Consider the following 20472-nt stretch of genomic DNA (forward strand, 5'->3'; position numbering starts at 1 on the left):
GTGGGGCTGATGCACTTGTTGCTACACTGGCATTCTTTTGTTTGTTTCTCTAATAAGACAAATTTGTGGAGCCTACTACATGCTAGAAAGAGACAAGCATAGGATTTAAAGATGTTACATCTTGGGATTCAGGGGAGGAGAGGTAGAGAAAAGCTCTTTAAGTTGCCCGAGAAGACAGGCAGCCAAGATGTGGAAATTAATTAATGGCTTATTTGGGTTGGGGCAGTGTTTGAATCATGTAAAATGAGTCAAATAATATTTACTCCCAAAGGAAAGGTAAAAATAAGAAGACTTGCTAAGATCTATTGCTCACCAAGGAAGCCTCTTGTACTATTTATCCATTACCCATCATGGAGACACAGCTCTAAGCATGCTTGTTTTAGTTTCTATTTTATTTTTTGCACTGGGAATTGAACTCAGGACCTTGTGCTTGTGAGGCAGGTGTGGTGCCACTGAGCTAAATCCCCAGCCCTTCTATTGCTGTGGTAAGAAAGTGCCCACAAACCCAAGAGCCCAGTTGAGAGGAGAATGGTGGTCACCAGAAGCTGACTGCAGGGAGGGGAAAATGAGATGTTATTGGCCAACAACATTTCAGTTATCTAAGATAAATAAGTCCTGGAGCTCTAGTGAAAGCCATGGGGCCTGCAGTTAACAGTGCTGTGTTGTATGCTTGACATTTTCAAAAAGGGAAGATCCTAAGTGTTCTCACACATAAAAAGAAAAGGAAGTGGTCATGGGTATGTTAACTTACCTCACTGTGGTGACTGACATGGTCACATTCCTTAAATGCATGCAATTTTTGTCAATTATTTTTTAATAAGAATTGGAAAAATAAATGAAAAAAAATCAGGAAATTTGGGTGATTTTGTCTTATGTCTTTCTGTAAGTGCAATTATATTTCAAAAGTAAAAAGTTAAAACATAAAAATTAAAATAGAATACACATATTGATTGATTGCAATATTTGGGATTGCACCCAGGGTCTTTGCACTGTTGCATTCCCTGCCCATTTTTATTTTTTCATTTTTAGACAGATCTTTTTAGGTCACCAATTTGCCCAGATTGGGCTCAAATTTGAGATCTTCCTGTCTCAGTCTCCCAGAGTGCTGGGATTATGGGTGTGCACCACCATACCCAATAGAATACAGTTTTAAATGACTCAAAATCATATTGCAAAAGAACATCCAATTTTTAAAAATATTTTTATCAGTACATTTTAGATATACAATCATCATTAGGATCTTGTACCTTTACATGAGTTATATCGGTTCTTATTTTTCCTCATTCTGTTAGCCTCGCCCCCTACCCTTCCCTATTTACAAAGACTTTGCTTCTATTTTTTTCTTTTTCGCTTATTTTTTCTCTCAGAACACCCAATCTTACAGGTGTGTCATTCAGGAGCTTCATCGTGGTCTACAGGCTGTGAGGGTGATGGCCTCACCGTGATGCTGATAAAAGTGCAGGTCCCAGGCCACTGCAGACCCCTGGCAGACCACTGCATCTGAACTTCCAGCCAGCAGGGTGGGGACCGACCATTGCCACCTCCCTGGTGACTCTCATGCACAGTAAGAGGTGACAGCCAGTGTCGTGGGGCCTAGAAAATAGTAAGAGACACACTGGTGTGTTAAAACTTGCAAGTTCCATACAAAGCCATGCATGAAATGTGATAAAAAATATGGAGAATGTTTAAATAAAAAATTTTATTACGGTAAAAGATATATTGGCATCAATCCCCCTCAGAATACTTTCCTTCACTTTGAGCACATTTATTCCATAGTTCTTACCACTTTCTGCAGCAGTTCTGGAAGTTCTCTTTCCCGAGTGACTATAGCTGCCCTGCTGTGACTGCCTCCGTGTCTTGAATTGATTTAAATTGTGCACCTTTCATGGTCATTTTGACTTTGGGGAAGAGCTAGAAATCACATGGTGCCAGATCCAGTGAATAAGGTAGATGAGGACACTGTGTCATGTGTTTATTTGACAGATTGTCATAAATATTTTGAATCAATTCAAGACTCCATGGCAGCCATGAAAAGACATGCAGGATACCTCAAAGAACTAGGATTGGAGGTCCCATTTGACCCAGCTATCCCCTTACTGGGCATCTTCCCCAAAAGAATTAAGAGTCATACCACAGTGATATATGTGCACCCATGTTCATAGCAGCAGAATTCGTGATAGCTAAAACCTGGAAGCGGCCCAGCTGCCCATCAATTGGAGGCTGGATAAAGAAAATGTTTTCTTTGTTTCATTAAAAAATAAAATGGAGTACTACTCAGCCATAAAGAATCAGAAAACTAGAGACATTTAAAAGGATGCACATTGAGGCGATACTCAAGTGAAATAAATAGGACACATGTATAAATACTGAATAGCTTTTCTAGTGTGAGAAACTGAAAGAGTAAATGAGGACTAAAAAGTATAACAGATAATGTGAAATAGGAAGAAAAGGTGCAAAGGGGAAGGGAAAGGGGAGGGGTAGGGGAAAGGAAAGATGGGAATGGAATTAACATAAGAAAAAGAAAAAATAGAAGCAGTCTTTGTAGATAGGGACTGGTGGAGGGGTTGAAGGGAGGGCAGGGGAATGGGGAAAATAAGAACCAAGATGGATTATGTAAAGGTGCAAATTTCCAATGATGAATGTCACTACACTGTATACCTTAAATGTACCAATAAACTTAACTAATGACAAAAAGACATGCAGGAAAGAGAACTCCAGAATAGCTTCCTAAAGTGTCAAGAATGATGGCATAAGAGTGTTGGAAGTGAGGAGGATGATTTTGAGAGGGATTAATGCCATAATACATTTTCAAAAATCTTAATTTAAATAGTCACCATATTTTAAATCACAGCCTATGTGTGCATCTTGGGAGTGGTCTTAGGATTTCATACACAGATTTAGGGTCACTCTTTCTTCAGCTCTCTCCTGCTGTGCTTTCCTTTACATTTTCCACATTCCAGGTTTCACTCCTGGTCTTATAACTAGAAATCTAGCTTTAGCCTTGTCACAGACTACTCATGCCACAACTGGGTTTACATCTGGGGTGAAGCATCAATAGGAAGAAAGAGAAGGCATTCTACCATACTGTATGGACCATAGAGGACCATTTTTGTCATCCCTCACATCTGAGAGGACTTTTCTTTACGTACTTATGTAGTCACTACTGCTGCCCCCTTGGTAGGTATTCAGCCTCAGGGCAGGGCTACATTCTTTTCCCCATAAGTCCACCCAATGCCATCACTGTGCACAGGAAACAGACGGGTCTCTCTTCCAGTGCTCATGATGCCATTGTGGAAACTGGTCACTGGATATAGGAAGAAAAGATGCAGAAAACTTTCTGCCCAACTATCTGTCTTTATAGTTTTGATCCATTTCTTCACTTTGCTGCTATAATTTGCATGAATTCAGAGTCTTCCTGTATTTGCATTATGAGTCTATCCACAGTTTTTAATTAATTACTGAGAGAAAAATGGTGGCATGTGCTTGCTGACTTCATCTTAGCCAGATTTAGAAACTAAAAGAATGTCTTGTACTTCAATGAAACTGAAAGGAGGAAATGCTAACCTCTATGGTTCGACACAAGGACCCAATCTTTAACACGTGGGCAGGAACTAGGAAAGGAGGCTGTTAGGGTTTGCATCTAAAATGTGTTCCCAAAGTCACATGTGTGGAAGGTGATTGGATCATGGGGGCATGGTACTCATCGGTGGATTCACTGATGTTCATAGCTGACTGTGGATCGCAGGGCGTGTGACCTGGAAATGTATATTCTGGTCCTTAGCTCCCCACTTTTCTCTCTGCTTCCTGGCCGCCATGAGGTGAGCAGCTCTTCTCCGACAGGCTCTTTCTCCATGCTGTTTGTGCCTTGGAACAAGTTGACTTTGAGCCAGAACCACTGCAAACTCTCAGCCAAATAAAGCTCTCCTCCTTTAAACTGTGAGTATTGGGTATTTTGTCCCAGCCACAGGACAGTGACTAAGGCAGAGGCCTGTTGATTTGACTAGAGGTTGCTTTAGGGTCCATGCATGGATATAGGATGCTGCAAGTGGTTAGCACCTTCCAGCCAAGGCCCAGGGCCTGTGTAGCAAAGCTCATGGAGATGTCTGTGTCTGATCTGCCCCTTCTCATGGTCTCTCAGGGTCTGGAAAACTGCTTTATATATGAAGAATCTGCTGCAATGGATACAAGGGTATGGACAAAAGGCTTTAGAATGGAGATGATATATTTGATTTAATATCAAGAGGAAAAGGAGATAGGAGAAAGATGATTGTAATAGTGTTTTATGGATTCTGTAATTGCAAGTGGATAAACAATACACAAGAAGTGTTCAGAGTTGTATAAAAAGACAGTGTTAGGGAGAATGTAGTATGTGAGATGATGGGTGTTTTATTGTTTCATTTTTCAACAAATTTCCTTAATGTGGCTCTACTATCTTTTCAAATGTAATAATGTGTAAGAATAATTCCTGGCCTATTGCCTGGTGGTCATATTGTTCCCCATTCTATTTCCGTTGCTTATTGGGGAAGGCTTTCCTGTTTATCCCGTCATCTCTACTGGTCCTGCCACACGTTCCTACCATCAGTACTTGGAATCTCCATTTTCTCTGGTAGACGCCAGCATGAGCAGATGAAAGCAGGTTTCCTTGCTTACTGACATATCTTCACTGCCTAGCTAGTCCCTTAGTATGTATTCAAGAAACACTCAAGTTTCCAAGTGAATGAAAACACTTAAAAGTTAAGATTTCTGTTTTCTACTTTATTTGGCTTTTCTTTTGGACTCAGATACATTTGGGGCTCATATATCACTTTCTCTTCATATTGACAAACGCTGTTCGAATTATCCAGCCAAACCACAGCGGGATGGCATATTGTATTCATTTGACAATCAGTGAAAGGAGAGTCCCAGGTGAAAGTGTTTGGTGGGGAAGGAAAATCAGAGGTCATGTTTGGCCAAGGCCAGCTTGGTCAAGAATGATCAGCGGAAACAGAAGGGTCCCAAGGCGTGGCTAGAAATAGAGCTTCTCCTCTCTGGCTCCACCTCTTCTGTGCTACATACTAAATCCAAACACAATGGTGCTGATTGAAGTGTGCTGTCATTCACCAAGGAAAGTTGTCACTTGCAGTAGGGTGGATGTGGAGGCAGTGAGGGTGATCTACCAAACCACAAGCTGTGTTGACTCCAGCAACCTCCAACGTAACAACCCTGGCATGGAAGGGCTGGAAGAGCCCTTGGACAGAGGCACTCCGAATATCTTCCTCTACAACTGGCACTTAGAGGAGTCCCCACTCTGCCTGGCTTGAGCACTCTGAGTGATGGTGAGCTCACCACCTTCCTAGGCTGCTTATTACATCTTCAGATAAACCTCTACTAGACCTGGCAAACATGAGTGCCAGAGCAGGTGCACTCACTCCTTCACCAGAGGCAGACATCATCAATTGATCACAGAGCTCCTTCCCGTCAAGCCTAGGCTTATTCTCAGCATCATTCTCAACACTGCATTTTAGTTGAATGGAGTTTAACTTGTAGTCCCTACCCAACCTACTAGCAAGCTCTTTGTTACAGCTGCTTTGCTAGATCTCATACACACTCACCTTCTTTGTGTCCTCTGCAATAATCTGAGTCAAAGACTTAGACCTGGCAGCCTTGAGCCCTTTGGATTCAGCCTTGGAAAGCAGAACCAGCAAGATGGTGGTGGGGAATGGCTCTCTTAAGCCCAGGACCCACAAGGCAGAGCCAAAGATTGGCAGAAACATTTATTAGGAGGTGCAGAGTCTCTTCCCACTGAATCCTGACAGCCTACATCCAGGACCAAAGCCCAGGGCCACTGAGGCTCCAGGCTCTGGTTAGAGATCAAGGCTACTGGCAGGAAAGCCAGGACTGTAACATTAGATCATGATTTCCAGTCTATCAAGCCCTCTGTCAGACCACAATGTTTGCTTTGAGAAAGGATTCCACAAGTAGTCATTCAATTACATTCTGCAACCGTGGGTTAAGCCACAAAGAGGGTTGACTGTCAATTTTTGCAGAGGAATATTGGGTCACTGAAACATAGGGTGATTCTTTCTAGCTCCCAAAGTGTGTGGGTTTCAGGAATGACATCTAGTTGTGAAGTTAGGTGATCACCAGCTCGTTATGAAATACTTAACAAGGAAGGATTCACACAGCTTGAGTCAATTTATGCCTTCCAAGCACGGGGGAGTCTTTGTTTCTCTGGAGTGGCACAACCATCCTTTTAGACAATCCTGTTTTTGACACAGTTGTCCGACGTGGAGGAGGAATCTGGCTCTGGCTTCCTGTCTGCAGTCTCATCGGTGGTGGCTGAGTCAGCCTTCTCCTCCGGGGGATATGCTTTGTTCCTTCTGGCAAACGCCTGGCTGATTTCTGCGTGGGTTCTGTTTTTGGTCTCAGGCAGGACAAAATAGAGGTAGACAGCACCTGCGATACATATTGCGGCAAAGACAAGGAAGCAGTAGGTGTCCAGACTTTTCTGCAGAAACGCAAAGACAGAGAAATCAATCAGTAAACTAACTGGCTACAAAACCATTTCTGAGCAGGTACTTTTTCCCAGCTCCCCATTCATACATCAGCCTTCTCGGATAAAGCACCATGTGTGTGCCCGGCTGTCCAGGGCAAATAGATCTCTAATGAAGCATTCTCGAGTGAAAGAAATAAATCAACGTCCAACCCTGCAAAAGATGAGATGAACCAGTCTCCACTGTTGCTTTGCACACGAGGTATTTAAAAGTGAACCACCATCAAAATAGCACGTAAGACTTGCTGAATATTGTTTATATTTACCACGAACCGCAGTCTGTCTGCACTTTCACTCTGCACCAGTCACATGTGACACCAGAGTGGAAGAGAAATAGCCTGTTTAGAAGGGAAATATGGACCATCATTGAGCCAAGAGAATAGTGAGTTCTTTCCCAATATGCAAACAGATTGAACTCACGAACTGAAATTCTGACCAGGCGTGGATCGTGTGAGACCGTGGGCTTTGTCAGTGCACCATGCCCTCCTTGCCTCTCCTGGTGTCTTGCTTGGTACCACATTCGAGAAATAAAATACTTTCTGGTCCCGGCCATCTGGGCTCTGACTCTTTCACATAACAAATATCTATTTATTTAAATGTAAGGGATGGCACCTTTTGAATCATCCTCTGTAAGCGGCAGCATCGGGATTTCAGTAGATTCTGTTTAGTTCTTCGATTCCCGAGCATTTGCATTGGGAACATGATGCAGTGTGCAGGAGTTGATCTCTGCATTGCGCCCAGGTTCACCAGACGAAGTGTCAGAGTCTCTGTCCTCGTTCCCAGGACTGTACATGAAGCCTTGGTGTAAGGGTAGATGAGATGGTCCTCTCAGCTCTGTACACAGTTAAGCGCCACATACCTCAGGATGCTTTACTGGAAGCGTATGTGCTTTCTTCTCGTCCGCTAACTGCACAATGTGAAGGAGCCGGGAGAAGCGGGCTCTGCAGTCAGCTGAATGGGATTCAAGCCTTGGCTCTGTTACTCACACGTTGTGCAATGCTGAAGGTGCACCACTGAAAACCAAATCCCAGTTCCCTTCTGTGTGACACGGGGACAGACATCACCTGCTGTCCAGGGTGAGACCAGACGTCTCCAGTTCCACACAGTCTACCCTCACTTGCCCGCTGCGTGGGCTTTGGACTTGTCAAGTCCAAATCAGAGCTTCTTGATCTGCCCCTCTCTGCTCTCCCCACCCCTGGTGGCCTTGACCAGCCCAAAACACCAAGAGCCAGGAGGCTCCTCTTTCTCTCACCCATGCACGTCTGACTCATCAGGAAGTCACATTGGCTTTACCTTGAAAAATATTCCCTCGAGCACTTGTCACCACCTCTACAGCTGCTGTCTTGGTGCCAGCCGTTGTCACGTTCTGACTGGGTCACTACAAGTACTTCTCAACTGATTTCCTTGCTTTATCCCTTGACCCCTAAGACTGGTCCCAAGAGAGAATGATCTGAACTTTTTAATCCTACTCAAAACCTACTGTGGTATCCTAAGTCACTTTGAGCAGAGCCAAAGCCACATGCTATGTGTCCCCTTTTCTTCCCTGACCTCAGCCTCCGTACCTCCTCTGTTCCAGCTACATGGCGCTCGGGCTTCTCTTGAGACGTCTGTGCACATGACCATCTTTGCACATGCCTTCCCTTCTTCCTGGAGCCATCTGCAGACATCCACATGCCCTGTTTCACTTTTCTTCATCTGGATTTAAAGGTCAACTGCTTAGGTCAATTGCCCACTGCATGTCACTCCTGGAGCTTTCACCCGCTTGACTTCCTTTCCCAAGCCCTCGCTCTTGTGCTGCACTGGGAAAACCAACTTGTCTTTCTTGCAGGAGTCTCGGGGAGAAGATGTGGGAAGCCAGGGAGAGAGGCTGCACTTCCTGGGTGTGGCTCTGCCTCCTGGCCCTCAGATAAAAAGCCCTGCTGGTCCCCACTGTGGTCTTCTATGTCCCTAAAACACATGTGTTGGGGCTTAAACCCCAGGGTGATTAAGTCATGAGGATGGAGCCCTTGTGCATGGGACTAGGGGATTTATCAAAGGCTGAGGGAGCCAGCCGGCCCTTCTATCTTTCCACCTTCCTCTGTCAGTGGATACATCAGGGGCACATCTGGGAAGCAGACAAGAGCCCTCACCAGATGCTGACTCCAGCAGCACCTTGACCTTGGGCCTTTCAGCCTCCAGGCCTGTACTGAATATATTACTGTACTTCATAAATCACCGAGTCGGTGCCATTTTGTTATAGTCACCCCACACCCTGCCCTACTGACAGCACTGCCCTCGTGGGAGCACGGAGCCTTTCGCAGGTATGTGCTCACCCACTCGCCTACCTTACACACATTCAGAGCCACAGCCTAATTCCTAGCTCTGCCCTCTGCCCTCCTGGATGAAGGGCGCTGGCTGGAGGGTGCTGTGAGACTGACCTGAGGGGGGAGAGGAGGACGGGACCCAGTCATGCAACCCCGTCTTCCTCACGCATGTTCAGGCCGTTCAGTCCCTTTGCAGAGGAGAAAATCGTGGTGGAGGGGGTCATGCTGCTAAGGAGTAGCAGGGCTGGAGAAACTCAGCCTCTTGCTCTTCCCCGTAGCCACTGTCCCATGTTGGACTCTGGCTTGGGTGCGGAGAAAAGGGGACGAGGCTAATGATGACAGCAGTATATTAGGAAGCTCTCCTATTGCTGGGACACAATACCCAACACCCACAGTTTAAGGAGAGGTTTAATTCAGTTCGTGGTTTCAGGGGATTCAGTCCATGGCTCTCTGGCTCCCTCATGGCAGGAACATCATCGTAGAAGAGCACAGCAGAGTAAAACTTCTTAGGTCATGGAGGCCAGGAAGCAGAGCAGGGGAACAGTGCCAGAGAGGAAGTGGCCAGGGACCTGATATTTTCCTTAACATTTGTCATTCTGACAGATCTGGAAGTGTGCTCCACCAACCCCCTGAGCAGTTCCCAGGCTGATCCAGTTGACACAATGAGGTTTAACCATTGTTAAGTAGCAACTGTTTGTTGATCGTTTTTTATACTTGGCATTGCTGACTGACAATGTTCACACCAACCCGGGGCACAGGCATATTTCACAGATGAGGTAACCAAGAGTGGTGAAGGGGTTGGTGCAGTTTCTTGGGGTTGTGCAGCAAAGTTAAGAACTGAGCAGAAGGGAACTGATGGATGCAGAAAGACCTCAACGGTGCAGATGCCTGGCCCTCCCATCCAGGTAAGGGCAGTCACCTCTTCCTTTCCAGCTAACACAAACGCTCTTAGCTATAATTATATCATTTCTGCAAATCTATCCTTTATGTTATTAGAAAAGGTCATTAAAATGTCCCACCTTCTCTGATTCAGAAAGAAAAATTCCTTTCAGAATACAGTATAATGTCAAATTATACTAAAAATATGAGGCAGTTTTGGCAAAGTGCTACTTTTAGGAAAAAGTCCTGGGGACTAAAGAAAACCGTGAGCTTTTTTTCGACTCCCTTTCATCAGAATCGTGTGAAGATGTAGCAGCTTCCTTGAACAAAGGAAGAAATATGTTGCTGGATTGTGGCCAGAAGTCTCACCACTCAGACCCAGGGCTCCTTTATAGATTGTGTATCTTCTCTGAGCAAAAGTGGGGCACTGGGCACCATGTCCCTGAGATGCCCTTTTGGTTTCCAGGGCTCTTGCTGAATCAGGTGGCCACAGTAAGGTTCCCAGGCTGGATGGTCTGGGTAAGGGTCACCCAAAGGGTGCTGGGAACTCCCACAGGCAGCTGCCCTCCTGCCCAAGTGCTGAGCCAGCTGCTCCTTGGCGTCTTGGTCACACAAAGGAACTGAGATCTTGTGATGTCGCTGCCATGTTGGGTCCTCTATGGACCCTCCCTGCAGTGACCGGATGTGCAACAGCACACGGTGGCCAGGGTTAAGTGTTTCAGTCCAGCTGGTGCTACTGGGCTTCTGAGTAATTTCCAATGAGTATTTATCCAGGCTGTCACTGTTGACCTCCCGAGCAGTGCTGTTAAGTATATGCCCCACATGGACCTTCTGGATCATGTTGTGGGACCTGGCTAGTGAGTCTCAGTGTACCCTCTGCTCCCTGCTGCACCTGTCTGTATGTCTTCATTAGCCCCATGACTCACAAGCCAATGCCTTGGGAATTTCTCCAGTCTCTTCCCAAGCTGACTCACAGCAGGACTGTGGACCAGACAAGTGGTGGGTCTGGGCACTGCCCAAAACCAATATGCTCTGGAAGTAACACGATTATAAACCAATGTGATTCTGGGCTAAATTTAGAAGTAGGCATTCAACTAATTTATCAAATGCAAAATGGTGAGCTGGGTATCGGTGGTGCACGACTGTGATCCAGGCACTCTTGGGAGGGTGAATCAGGAAGATTGCAAGTTGGAGCCCAGCCCAGACAACTTAGCAAGGCCATGTCTCAAATAGAAAAGCTAAAGACCTGGTAGGGATGCAGCTTTGTGCGGAGGTCCTGGGTTCAATCCACAGTATTGGCGGGGGGAGCAGAAGAGTGAGCAGAAATAGCCTTCCCCACTTAGGAGACTCCTCTTCATCCTCACACAAGTTTTGAGCGTGCCCTCTGATGAGAGACGTTTCTGGCTCACACCCTGCTATCCAAGCTTGTCCTGCTGCATACATGTTAGCCTTCTGGGGCCTGCGAATGCATTGTCCTCTGGTGTGGGCTGCTTTTTTTTTGGCCTTCCTGGCAGTGAGGTCAGAATAGCACTTGGCACCTTGTGCTCTGTGAGTGGAGATGTTCCCCTCTCTGTGACTCTGCACTGGTGGATGGGGTGATGGGATGGACACTGGCAGCCGGATACCCCAAAGTCACCCTTGGCAGCTGGGGGGACTCCACTACGCCTTCCTTAGGAGCTATTGGTCCAAGCTCTTGTTGGTGCCTCCCCTCCAGAGTGGCCAGCTTGTTCTGTGAAGAGCCACACCTTTCTGCTAGGACCGCTTAACTGTGCCCCCTAGCTGGAAAGCAACCACAGACCATGATGCTGAAGTGCATGCACCTGGCTGTGTCTCAATAAAACTTTATTTATTAAACTAAGCCATGGGCCTAAGTCTGCCCATTGGCCCCTTGCCTCTAAACCATGTCCCTCACCCCCATGGTCTCTCCTCAGTTTGTTCTCTGCAGTGCAGCCCAAGAGAACTTTCAGGAGCCTGTGTGCAGCCCTCCCGGCCTCTGTGGAAACTCTGCCATCAATTCCTAGGAGGAAGCCCATCTTCCTTGCCTGGTGCTGGGGCCCAGAGGTCTCCTCTTCTCACTCCACTCTTGGCCCTGTCCTCCCGGTGTCATTGTCCTGTGCCCCCCACCCCACCTTGCTTCCTGGGACTCAGCGGTGATCCTCCTGCCTCAGCCTCCCAAGTGGAAGGCACTGTGGCCCCTCCCTCTTCGGTTCCTGTTGTCCTCTTGATCTCTGCCTGCTTCACAGACCAGCTCCTCTGCAGTCACCTTCACCTTCCTCCACCACTAAGTCATGATAATGCTGTCCCACAACATTTATTTTAAAACATACATGTTTAAAATCAAGGTTGAATTTGTATGAAGTTGCAGGCACAGATCCCAAGGGCGCACACAGTTCACTGAGTTTGGATAAAAGTACATCGGTGTGTAATCGACACCTCTATCAAGAGATAAAAACATTTCTTTCACTCCAAAATTTTCCCTGTGCTGCAGGCATGGTGGAGCACACCTGTAATCCTAACACTTGGGAGGCTGAGGCAGGAAGACCATGGTGAATTCGAGGTCTGGGCTATGTAGTGAGTTCAATGGCAGCTTGAACTATACAGTGAGATCCTGTCTCAAAAAAGTCAATCAAACAAACAGATCAACCAACCAACCAAGCAGAGCGATCCCCGTGCTGCTGACCAGTCAGTTGACACCCTGCCCCGCACACAGAGTACCTGCTGATTGGTTCCTGTCACCTGGTTTCATGTGGCTTCTGAATTTGTCCCCTGTAAGAGCAAACTGCTGTGCTGAATCCAGCTCCACTGGGCAGTCAGAGAGGTCTTTAAAAAGCACAAGACCAGTTATATCTTTAAATTCCATTCTTTTCCAGAGTCCTCCTGTTAACCCTAAGTCTGTGATGTCTCCCACCCCGGGGACTGACCTGGCCTCCCTGTCCCCTCTGGAAATCACCTGCTTCCTCTGTGTTCCTCGGAGGCTGCTCTGTGGGCCCTGGCCGGGCCCCCTCCCAGCCCCAGGTGACCTCTGACCCCGGTGGGTGACAGTCATGCTGTTCTTTCCTGAAATACGGGGCAGTGCTGTGCCCAGCCGTTCTCTGCTCACCTCTGAGGCCCAGCGCGAGGTGGGACTGCACAAACCACACCTCTCCCTCCCCTTGGACCCAGGGTGCCTTCTCTGGCAACCTGGAGAAGCCAGGCGGCAGTTTTGTTTGCTTTCAGTCCCTACAAATCTCGCTACACATCAGCTTCTGCCCTCACTTTGCAGAGGCATTGGGGATATGACCCAGTATTTTTCAAGTTAAAAGAATCATTTCTTCCCTCCCACATTCGATGGAACTCGAACGGAATTTTATGACTGCAGTGGAATCAGACAAGCATACATTTGCATGCAATTTTCTCCTAAACAGAAACCATGGGTGCTCAGGGAGGAAGGGGGCCGAGTTGCCTGGTCTTGATGACGACGGTGCAAGCTGCGAGGATGCTGCCACCGCAAGGGCCCATGGGAAGGCAGCCTGCCGGGGAGCCGGGGCCGAGGACACTGCTGGAGGAGGAAAGGTGGGTGGGAGAGAGGAGAAAGAGACCTATCAGGTTCCAGGGTGATCACGGAGCAGAGAAGCTTGGAGCTCTGGGCAGGGAAGGGAGCAGAATGGAGATTCTAGCTCTTCTGGGGGGTGGGTGCTCTTTCTGAGTGACCCCGGGGTGGCACAGCGGGACACTGACAATGACAGCAGCCAGGGCTGCCTGCCCAGAGCAGGCGATGTGTGCGAGGAAGCCTGGATTTCACTCTCCTTTTCTTTTGAGCCCTGCTGCAAAATGAGGGCAGTTCACCCATTCTACAGACCTGACAACCATGGGCCAGAGTAACTACAGCCAGAAAAAGCCAGAAACCTGCCCATTACTGAGCATGAGTACTGCGGTGAGCTTCCTGGTCACGTGGGAGCTGGGGTTCCAGGTCGGGTCAGGTCCATCCCCAAGCTCCTGGCAAATAAGGACAACCATGGGCCACAGCCCACAGGGCACTGCCATGGCTGAGGGACCATGGGCACAGGTAGGTTTGGGTGCAAGTGGCCCCTTCGTTGGTGATCCAGAAAGGACTGGCAGGGAGGGGTGTCAGGAGGCTGGGCCAGCCGATCACCTCTCCGGGGCTCCTGGGCCGGGGGCATCTCCAGTGCGTGGGACTTTGAAGGGAGTCCTGGGGAGGCCTTCCAGGATGAGAGGGTCCCCTAGAGAAGGAAGGTGCTTCAGGGACAGCTGTGTTCCCCTAAGATATACGGAAGCCCACCCTGCAACCTGTGAGTTGGTGTTGTTTGGGAAGAGCCTCTGCAGAAGAAATCTAGATATGATGAGGTCACAATGGGTCTGGGCAGGCCTTGGCTCGGATCCCTGGTGTCCTCCTAAAAAGAGATGCAGACACGTGCATAGGGTGGCTCCCTGTGACAACGGTAACAGAGAAAGAAGATGGCAGCTGTAATCCCAGGACTGCTGACGGCCTTGGGAGCTATGTGAATGACACGGGGCAGATTCTTCCCTGCAGCTTTTGCAGGAAGCAGTGGTGCAGACTCTCACGCTGACCTTCTGGCCTCCAGGTAGTGCAAAGAGGCTTTGGTCACGTTAAGCCTCTAGGTTTGTGCTACCTGTTGCAGCAGGGACAGAACCCAGGAGGCTGACACAGGCCGGCACCCAGGGACTCCAGGCTTCTCGGAGCTGTGTGCAGAGGATACTGAGGATGATGTCTGCTAACCAGGGTGACACGGTACAGGCCAGACAAGAGCCTTTGTCATGGGGCTCTGTTGGAGGGCTGGGAAACATCTGCCACCAACACATCTGGAAATAAGTGAAACAGTCCAGATGTCTGAGCGGTGGCTACTGTGGGCTGCATTGTGCCCCTAGATTCATACACAGGGTGATCAAAATACATGGTAAATGTTTAACTAAAAACACACATATCATACTAAAAGACACATTTGCTGTTAATCATCCTCAACGTACTCCTCCTTGCTCTGAACACACCGATCCCAGCATTCTTTCTGCTTTTGCAACAGCTTTGGAAATCCTCTTTTGGGTGTCTTTACAAGCCGTGATCAAAAATACAGTGAATGCAGCTGCTGAGTACCGTCCAGCAGAAAGGCAGGCTCGTAACATATTACAGTGCGTCCTCCTCCACTTTATCCACCTCTCCTGAGGCCGAGACTGCTCCTCTTCCTCACAAAAGTCAAAGCGATGATAGGAGGGCAATGTTCTGAGTGGATTCAGGGCACCGAGGCAGCCAAGACGGTGCAACTGAAGACACTCATGGAAGACGCCTTCCAGAACTGCTGCAGAAAGTGGCAAGACCGATGGCTAAGTGCGTTTGAAGTGAGGGGGAGTTTTTTGGAAGGGATTAATGGCAATGTGTCTTTTACTGTAATTAAAAACAATTTAAACATTTACCGTAGTTTTCAACCACACTTCATATGCTGAAGTAGTAATGTCCAAAACTTAGGATGGAACTATGTTTGGAGGGAGTCTTATTCTTAATCAGCACTGACCCTGATCCCACATGAAGTGCGTTTGAAGTGAGGGGGAGTTTTTTGGAAGGGATTAATGGCAATGTGTCTTTTACTGTAATTAAAAACAATTTAAACATTTACCGTAGTTTTCAACCACACTTCATATGCTGAAGTAGTAATGTCCAAAACTTAGGATGGAACTATGTTTGGAGGGAGTCTTATTCTTAATCAGCACTGACCCTGATCCCACATGTAGTGGGTTAGACTTTAAAGTCCCCAAAGCCTCAGGTTTTGGAAGGTGCCTGGATCATGGGGGCACTGAGTGTTACAGGAGGTGGGGCTGCGGTGGAGGTGGTCACTGCGGCATGACCTGGAAGGGGTGCATTTTTGCTCCCAGCTCCTCCCTTCTCTCTCTCTGGATGCCGAGATGCGAGCGGCTTTCTTCTGCCGTACCCTTCCTCCGTGCTGTTTCTGCCTTAGAGCCATTCCACCATGGCATGAGCCATCTGAGACTGTGACCCCGAGATTAACCTCTCCTCCTTTAATTTTTGGGCAACTGAGCTCCAGTCAGCATGGGGCAACTGACTGATAACAGGAAGCTTCACCCTCCCTAGGAGAATGCTGCTGTGCAGAAGCCTTCCAAAACTCTCACCCCTGGATAACTCTTGGGTCTCATTCCCCCTGGCTCATCTTTCTGTCCCAGCCACACTGGCTGCTGTTTCTCTGGCCTGGACTTTGTCATTCCCAGACCGGTCCCCTCCCTCAGTTCCCTCACATCTCTGCTCTGACGTCTCCTCCTCTGAGAGGCCTCGTGGACCCCGCCCTCTCAGACAGTGCATCTGCCCCCATAGGCTCTGCTCCCACGAGGTCCCCACTACCCGACCCAGGGCCTGGCACACAACCGGAGCTTGGTAAACACATGTAAGACCACAAGCCAGGGAGTGGACAGATTCTTCACACACAAAGAACTTGTGTCCGATTCCCAACTATGTGGGCATCTTCGTGCCAATCACTGTCACCCTTCTGACCTTGAGCACGTCGGCTATGTCTATGCTGGGGACAACGAGGGTGTCACATGGGTTGGGGGACTGTAGCGTGCGTTAGAATTACCGTACGGAATCCAATGCATTACAGAAACGAGCCTGTAGGAAGTAGCTGAGATTCAACCTTGGTTTCTGTGCCCAAGCCTTAGAGCAGAAGGGGTGTTTTGGGGCAGTTTCCTCCTTCCTAAGACAACAGCATGAGTGGAGAGGAGAGGGAGGGAGAGAGGGGGATCACCCCTGCCCTGTGCTCTCCAAGGTGTGCCATGGCAGAGTCCTCACCAGTCCTACCTGGATGAACGGGAAGAGGAGCCCCACAGTGAAGTTGGAGAGCCAGTTGACGGTGCCGGCGATGATGAAGGCAGCGGGCCGCTGTGACTGCTGGAAGAACTCTCCAGTCAGGATGAAGGGGATTCCACCTGTGGGCGGCAGGCAGAGTCAGCCACCCTGTGCCCACACGGTGCCTTCGCCTCTTTCCCCGGGCCAGCTTGAGCCCGCAGTGGGTCCTCTCTTGGCAAGCCCAGCCCTGCCTGCACAAGTGATGTTCAGGAGTGGCCGGAGAGTTTGACTTGGCTTAGCCCGAAGCTCTTAGGTGGCAGAAGCCCGCCCATGACCTGGTCCATCCTGAGGAGACACTTGTCATCCTCTAGGACCTCTGTACCCATCAGGCTGCGGCCTCGCAGAGTGAGTACTGTGTGGACAAGTGGCTATGGGCACTCTTTGATGGGCGGTGGGTTTAGAACGCACCTCAGTGAGTCCAGTTCTAAGTTGAAAGCATCGTAAGTCAAAACTGGATTTGATGCTCCTAACCTCCCGAGCACCAGCGCTCAGCCTCACCCACCTTAAGTGGGCCGCCCTCGCCTTAGCCTAGACTCGAGCATCTGCAGAGAGACTCCATGGCCCACCAGCCCAGGAAAGGATAAAAATTCAGAAGTCAAAGTGCGCTACTGAATGTACATCATTTTCAAACACTGTAAAATCCAAGCATACATCAAACCATGGCAAATCGGGACTGTCTGCTTATTATGTCAGGAATGTCTCCAGTTTAATCTTCAGAATAGCCAAACCAGACAGGCACTGGCATTCAACTTCCTGGTTGAGAAAACCCGTGTCCAGCTTGACTTGGTCACCCCCAAGCAGCAGAGTCCCAGCTCAGGCCTCCACATCTCGGGCTTGGGACAGCACAGGAGCCCCATTTCCCTGGCTCTCTTTTGTCCTCCTTAATTTCTCTTGGTTGGGCACATGGTGGCACCCAATTCTGAGTGGCCCACAGCTCAGAGTTACTCAGCAGCAACACCACCAGCACTGGGGTGGGAGGATTCTTATTCCAGAGGGTGCCCTGTGCTGCCGCAGGGAGCAGGATGTTTATCATGCCCGACCACCATAGCAACCAGGCCACCTGCACACAACTCCAGATGCACTCCTGGCTGGGAACCTCTGAGGTTCTGCCAATCTCAGACCTGCACTGTGGCCTTCCCCAGACAACACGGGGGGGTTGTGGAAGGGGACTTCCTGGGACGCATGTCCCGAGCACTGGGAAAACATAGGCCACAGTGGGGCATTGCTAGGCTGGGTGCGTTCATTCTGTCAGTGCCCAGTGACTATGTGGCGGCTGGGGCTGCTCCAGGGGTGGTCATGCTGGAGCAGATGCTCTTGGTGACGTGGCTTAGCAGTGGCCAGGAGGAGGCTCCCTGGGGAGGTGACAGTGACATGTGGCTCATGAAGATCCAGGGAACGCCGTGCAGGGTGGAGGATGGGAAGACAGAGGCCATGGGGGTGGCAGGACAAGGTCAAGGTCCAGAGCAGAGGTCAGCTTGTCTGGACAACTGGAGGCATACAGGAAAAGGATGAGCGGTGGAGGAGGGCAGCGTATGGCTCAGCTTCCCGCAGACCTGGCCATGCTATTTGAGCAAAACACTGAGGGCTGCCACCATAGGTCCAATGAGCCCCTTGCATTCTATCCAAGTCATGGTCCTGTGCAGGAAGCATGGAGGGATCAGTGGAGACAAAGCTCTCCTGCGATCATTGCACCTTTCTGTTTCACATCTTCAAGGGAACCAACCAAGCAACCCAAGGTCACAGAGCCACAGAGCCGGGGCCAAGTCCTGTCCTGCCCCTCCAGCACTGTCACCATCACCACCCACTATGGCGTCTGCAAACCCTGGACTCCAACAGATATAGAGACTCAGAATGGCCCATCCCATCACCCTGCTGGACGGTGAGCCCTCCCTGGCAGGGGCCATCTCTATGTACCTGGCGTCTTTGACAGCTGCTATACACCCTTACTTATTTGAATCCAGGGCCCGCGGTTTGACTTTGAGCAGAGTGGATGTGAAGTTTATTCCTAGAAAGTGGGACTTGTCCCTCGAAGGATCTGTCAGGTGTGAGAACAGCGGAGACCCGCAGGAACAGCACAAAGCCAGCCTTCGGGTCTGTAGTGTGGAGTGGTAACTGTCAGGACCCATTTGTGTGGCTCTGAGCCAAGTTGGTGGACACCTTGCAGTACCGCCCAGGAGCTCATTTCCTGGCCCTTCTGGAGCCCGGATGAGGACAAGGGCTGGACAGGGACAGGGTGGTACCTCCCTTCCCTTGGCATGGTTTTGGAAATGCCCGTGGAAGACCCCATCAGCATCCTGATACTGGTGGGTTAGAGCATGGTCCACCCTCAGGGTACAGCAACACTGGTGATTCAATTTCCTTGGGTGCCCCTGTTGCTCTGGTGCTGTAGCAGGTGAGAGCTGGGCTGTGTGGGGCGTGAGCCGGCAGGGGCTCATTCTTTTTAATTATTTATTTTTTTGGTACTGGGGAATGAACTCAGGACCTTGCGCTTGCGAGGCAGGTGGCGGAACCACTGAGCTAAGTCCCCGGCCCATCGTTCTTGACACCTTCTCTTCTCTTCTTCTGTTTGGTCTCCTTGTCAAGTTACAGTGTGAGGCCTGACTTCTGTCTTTCTGAGACGTCTCTGTAAACCGAGGGGAACCTGGGTAGGGAGGAAGGACACTTGGCTGGGACGGGGTTCTTCTCTCTCTCCCTCCTCGGAGATTCTGTAGGGCAAAATGGACCAGAACTCATTCCACAGGACAGGGATTTGGCTGTTGCTGGCCAATTGCTTTTTTTTTTTCCTTTTGCTTTGTTGGTATTACTTTAATTTAAATATAATTTTTTTTTGTACCCAGGATCGAACTTGGGTCTTTGCACTTGCAAGGCAGGCACCGGAACCACTGAGCTAAATCCCCAGCCCTAATTAGAAATCTTAATTGACACACAGTTAAAACACTGTATGACATTTCAACCACACATAGTGTGTCATGACTCGGTCAGCGTTCTCTGTGCAGTCACCTCAGATATTTGTGTTAGAAACACTCAATGTCCTAATAGCTAAGCATTTTAAAGAAAAAAACTGGATTATTTCCCCCCTGATCATTTGTGGGGAGGCAAACTGCATCAAGGCCGTATGTAGCAGTTTTAAAGTTCTTGGGTAGTTAGTCTTTAAAACTCCCACTGGGGGTGTTTCTGGTGGTAGGTGCATGGTGGATCTTAAAACCGTGTTTCAAAATCATGGGCTGGGGTGTAGCTCAGTGGTGGGGTGCTTTCTCTCCCACTCAGGGAGAGAAACCAAGGCCTTGGTTTCCACTCAGTCTTGCAAAAAATGAAAATGAAAATTAAAGGGCAGCCATAAACAGGCTCTTGTAGTGAGTCCTGCCCAGAGGAGCCCTTGTTTCAGTCCTTTCCCTCACAGCCTTCATTTTTTTGGACACTTACTCAGAAGAGCTTCACATGCACGTCTCCTCCACCCCTCCTTCACCCTTAGATTCCGAGTTGCGGATGGTCTGGAGAACCGGAAATGGACCCTGCAGGCGGGGGAGGCTGTGCCCATGCTCCTTCCTGTCTCTGGGTTGGAGAGACGAGCAGGGTTGGGTCTTCTGACTCCGAAGAGAAGTGGTGCCCGCCTACGTCTGCATCCAGGGGGTCACCCCTGCCCAGGCTGCTCCTAGCCCTGCAATACCCTGGCCTTGGATGCCTCCCACATGCAGGGGTGGCAGTTTGCTCAGCTGGCATGGCTCCCAGCGGGAGAGAAATCATCAAGGAGCCTTTCCCCATCCAGCAGCCTGGCTGCAACCAGCAGGTGGCCCACATGGTGTCTGTGTGACCTGTGGCCTCCCTTTGCACAGGGCCTGTCCCCTACAGCCCCAGAGGGTCTAGTTCCTGCGGCATGGCGGGGAGTGGGGAAA

The 20472-nt window shown here is 49.2% G+C and overlaps 1 protein-coding gene across 16 annotated transcripts in view; it reads right to left on the bottom strand.

Annotated features, from left to right (window-relative positions):
* Nucleotides 1-6075: 6075 nt before the first annotated feature.
* Slc2a9 (solute carrier family 2 member 9) overlaps nucleotides 6076-20472 on the bottom strand; it is a 145717-nt gene continuing 131320 nt past the window's right edge. For 4 of the 16 annotated variants that reach the window (XM_010641842.2, XM_010641837.2, XM_010641827.2 and 1 more), the window contains 5 exons: nucleotides 16532-16659; nucleotides 13994-14105; nucleotides 13092-13252; nucleotides 12430-12534; nucleotides 6404-6487 (listed from right to left, as the gene is read on the bottom strand). In XM_010641842.2, coding sequence (XP_010640144.1) covers nucleotides 12457-12534; nucleotides 13092-13252; nucleotides 13994-14105; nucleotides 16532-16659 — 479 coding nt within the window. In that variant the 3' untranslated portion in view covers nucleotides 6404-6487; nucleotides 12430-12456. The other 12 variants (XM_010641841.2, XM_010641832.2, XM_010641828.1 and 9 more) reach the window with 11 other exon arrangements.

Source organism: Fukomys damarensis, unplaced genomic scaffold (assembly GCF_012274545.1).
Source record: "Fukomys damarensis isolate Sample0158 unplaced genomic scaffold, DMR_v1.0_HiC HiC_scaffold_35, whole genome shotgun sequence".
NCBI classification, from domain to species: Eukaryota; Metazoa; Chordata; class Mammalia; order Rodentia; family Bathyergidae; genus Fukomys; species Fukomys damarensis.